General features: G+C 41.8%; 1 protein-coding gene across 2 annotated transcripts in view; it reads left to right on the top strand.

The window, feature by feature from the left end:
• Window positions 1-1,654: 1,654 nt before the first annotated feature.
• The window catches only part of LOC101986529 (complement C5-like), an 18,550-nt gene continuing 15,778 nt past the window's right edge, over window positions 1,655-4,426 (top strand). For both annotated transcript variants that reach the window (XM_005345991.2, XM_005345993.2), the window contains exon 1: window positions 1,655-1,778. In XM_005345991.2, coding sequence (XP_005346048.1) covers window positions 1,699-1,778 — 80 coding nt within the window. In that variant the 5' untranslated portion in view covers window positions 1,655-1,698. The remainder of the gene's footprint in view (window positions 1,779-4,426) is intronic.

Consider the following 4,426-nt stretch of genomic DNA (forward strand, 5'->3'; position numbering starts at 1 on the left):
ATTTCTGACTTACCAGACTGTGTTTAGACATCTCTTCATTATCATCATCAACACTGTTATCATTATTATTATTGTAGACAGGGTCTCATGTTGCCCAGGATGGTCTCAAATTAACTAGTGGCTGAAGATGACCTACAATTTCCAATCCTCCTGCCTCTACCTCCCTAGCGCTGTGACTACAGGTGTACTCTATCACACCTGACAGTCGTGTGAGGATGGGGCCCAACCCAGGCCTTGAGCATCTCAGCAGGCCTCTACCAACTGAAATACACATCCAGCTCCTGGGCATTTCTGTTGTTACCTTGAAATACAACACACATCATATACAAATGTTCAAATGATTAACAAAAGAATATCTAAATAAATTTTTAATGACCATAACATATAAAATAAATTTAATGAAATTTCTAAAAATTATCTTTTGCTTAAATTTACTTAATTGGAAATGAGTCATGAAAATCAACTTGTGAGATGTAGTTGGACTTGCTCCAATCCCAGCACCCCAGAGGCACAGGACAGTCATCTCCATGGGTTCAATGCCACCCGGGTCTACAGTGTGCTCCAGGACTGCCAAGGCTGTAATGAGACATCCTGTCTCCAAAACCAAAAGTGATTTAAAAAAGAAGAAGATCAACTGTCATGGATACTATTAACTCTGCTCATCCTGACCTCCTGTAGTAAACTGTAGAAACCCCCACTGGAGCATGGAGATATAAAGTGAGGCCTTCTATGACTGCATGCAAACTCTGGGGAGGGACACGGGGATTCACAGACTCACATCCCCGTAAGCACTGAGTGTCTACTGGCTAGGGAATCAGAGGAGCATCGCTGCAGGGTTTCCATGCCGACACAACCCTTTTCCATCTATTGCAGTGCTTCTTCTATAGACTGCGATGGGCCCTGGATCTAGTCCTTGTACCATCTCTGCAGACCTAGGTTACCCTTGGCTATCACCAGTACCAGGGATGCTACTTCTGCTTCTTCAGGTCAGACTCATTCTATTTGTCTGTCTATCTATCTATCTATCTATCTATCTATCTATCTATCTATCTATCTATCTATCTATCTATCTATCTATCTATCTATCGTCTATCTTTCCTTTATTTGGTTACCAAGACATGGTTTCTCTGTGAACCATTGCATGTCCTGTAGACCAGGCTGGCCTTGAACTCACTAAAATCTGCCTGCCTTTGCCTCCTGAGTGTTGTACTTAAATGTCTGCCAAAATCATTCTAAAACCATGCATTTAAAATGAAATCCAGGTGAGTCTTCCATCAATCTCAGAGACAAATGAAACCTGCCAGAATCAAGTTTGAAGGTAGCAGGGTGTCAGCACAAAGGACCTGGCTGAGACATGAAAGTCAGAGGAAAGTGGCTCCTGGCTCCCAGCACTGAGCCTTCCTGCACAGTGACAAGCACCCAGGTTAGGACCCTCTTACTTGTATTCATAAAAACACGTCCCTGGGTTTTAAGTTCATGTCAAAGACCCCTGTCTTTATTACTGGACATTACAGGATGCTAAAACATGTTTTGTATTCATTAAAACAGCCTCATATGCTTATTCCTGATCTTAACCTTCTCATTTAGAGATAATTTTCTGTGACATTAATAATTAACCAGAAAACTAATTTACCCAAACTCTCCAACCCAGTTTATTTAAAAGAAAAGTAGCTTCAAGAAGGTCATGTTCATGGGCTTATGCTACTTCCAGCCATGGGCCTTCTGGGAGCACTTTGCTTTTTAATTTTCCTGGGCAAAACATGGGGACAGGAACAAACGTAAGTAAAATGAGCCATGTTCACTTTCCTGGGCGTCTTACCTGTGGTCAGCGAAAAGGAGACTTGGGTTGTATCGATTCGATAACTGTCTGCTTTTGACATAATGAGTGGGTAGTCTCAGCTGACCATGAGGGCTGTGGACACATCTGGATTTGGTGAGCGGTTAACAACACAACTGATCCCGTGAGACAGCTACCTGTAACAATGACAGAGATGATTATTCATTTCCTAGTCAGCAAAAGTGCAGCATGAACCTGAGATCATCATTTTATTGGCAGTTATTACCTACTTGTACTTGGTGCTTAGTTTGTGCTTTTCTTGATCTACGTGCAGTTAAGCCAGTATAAGTCAAATACGGTAATCTTATAAAACCAACCACAAACAATCATAACTTCATTTTACTAATGATGTATAAGAATGTTTTATAGTGGGTCACAATGTATTTGCACTATGGAAAAAAATGAAACACTATGTTTGTAATAACATCTACATCATAAACCAGTTTGTCATACTATTATTGCTGCCAGAATCCTGTCCTTGCAAACACTGTGAACATCTTAGGATTGGCAGTTAACTGAATGCTACCTCAGTGAACTTATTCTTTTCTGTTGTTTGTTTTCACCATGTTGTCTAGGCTGGACTCCGATCATATACCCACGTGAACCTCTGCCTTCTGCCCCCTGCTAGCTGGTACTCTAGGCCTTTGTTAATAAGCAGAGCCTGCTCAGTCCACATATGACAGGAAATCCAGACAGAAGTCACTGGCCAAAGGTCACACTGCTAGAAGAGAAAACATTTACTGTGATCTCCTGGTTAGCACATAAATTTCCCCTGTCTTTGTCACAAATGCATCTGTGCAAATACAAGTGTAAAAGAAACATGGACTAATACCATAAGCTTGCACACGTGTCTACTCTGAGATTTCACTGCAAGGCCACACTCACCCCACTACCTTAGCTACCTTTGTTATTTTGTTTTGACAGACAAGCAATTGCAGTTCAGGGACATTCAGATTAAACCCCGGGACCTGGACTCTCATGATTCTTGTCCAGGGGTCTTCAGAATTTTCCTGCTCTACCTCATTGGCCCACACTATGAAAGTCTTTCCTCTCTCCAAGACCATGAGGAAGTGGGCCAAGGACAGCACAGTAGTTGATCACTTTGATTGATTCAGCAATTTTTTTGATTCTCATACTAGTTAGGTTTCTGCCACTATAAAAAAAAATACTGGATAAGGCCACTTAAAAGAAGAATTAATTGTGCTCAGATGTCAGAGGTTTTAGCTCACCACCCCAGGAAGGGTGTGACAGCCAGAACAGCTCCTCTGGGGTCGTTCAGGAGTAGAGAGAGAATGCTTGCTTTCAAGCTCAACTCCCCCCAAACCCCGAACCCCATTGCACTTGGCGATCTAAGGGACATTGTCCTTATCCACATTCATGTGGATGGCATCCCCTAGTTAATCCTCCCTGCAACCAGCATAGGCACAGCTGGCCAGATGTATTTACTAAGCTCTGAGGCATTTTCAGTCCAAGAAAGAAAAAAAAATCATGCTAACTGTCGTGACACCTACTTTGTAATGGGTTCTGAGGGTGGGAGAAGATGGATCTAGAACTTGAATTCTATCTGAAGAAGCAGATAATGAATGAGTGAGCCTATGAAAATTAATGAACCAAAGAAGGAAAGAATGGGGCAATGAGGAACAAATGATCCAATGAAGAAACAAGTGAGGCAATGAAGGAATGAATGAATATGAAGGCAGTGTCCGGAATGTGGAGAAAGCAGCAGGAGACCGAAGTTCCCTGTTTCTGACAATGGTGATGTGCATACAGAGCCTGGAGGAAAAGAGGGGATGCCATGCACGTGTCTGCAGAGAAAACAGAAACAACCCAGTGATACCTTCCTGTGCAAGCTCAGCGGCCTGAGCTTCTGAGAGTACAGAAAAAATACACAAGATGAAATTTCCTCACATGCACAGACTGCGTTGCTGATGCCCCAATATGGACCAAAGTTCATCTCAAGGGAAGTGCCTCAGCCACTATTTAAAAATATGTATTTATTTGTGTATTTGGGGTGTAGGCATGCCCATTACACAGAAGACGTGGGGAGCTCAAAGGGCACTTTTTTTAAATTATACATATATTCTTTATTATATATACTATGCCACAAATACAGCTCATGGTGTGCAATACATTTGTATATATATGATATGTAGTATAATAGTGTGTTTCTGTCTGTGCGTATGTGTGTGTGGATATGTACATTATGTGGAGGGAAGGAAAAAAGGGAGGAGGAAGAAACTGTTTCTCCCTTAACTTTCTGCATATAAGATCACCCCCAACTTTTCTTCATTGTTAAATCTACATAGTGAGAAATTCTTCTGGAATCTTTTCCAAGCTCCTAGGATAAGCAAGTACCTATCTCCATCTGCCTGTGCTTTGGGGTTCATCCGTTTCTGCTGAACTGGCACACTGGGTAGTGTGTTTGTTCGTCCTTCCCTGGCAGTCTCCGACTCTGAGCTTCCTGGGGTCTCGACTGTGAGTGTCTGGAAAGATGGAAGGACTTTTCTCCTACCACCTTCTCTTTTTTGGGGGGGAGAACCCTATTTATTTTATTTTATTTTGTTTTATTTTAATTTATTTATTTATTAA

Source organism: Microtus ochrogaster, chromosome 4, assembly GCF_000317375.1.
Source record: "Microtus ochrogaster isolate Prairie Vole_2 chromosome 4, MicOch1.0, whole genome shotgun sequence".
NCBI lineage: Eukaryota > Metazoa > Chordata > Mammalia > Rodentia > Cricetidae > Microtus > Microtus ochrogaster.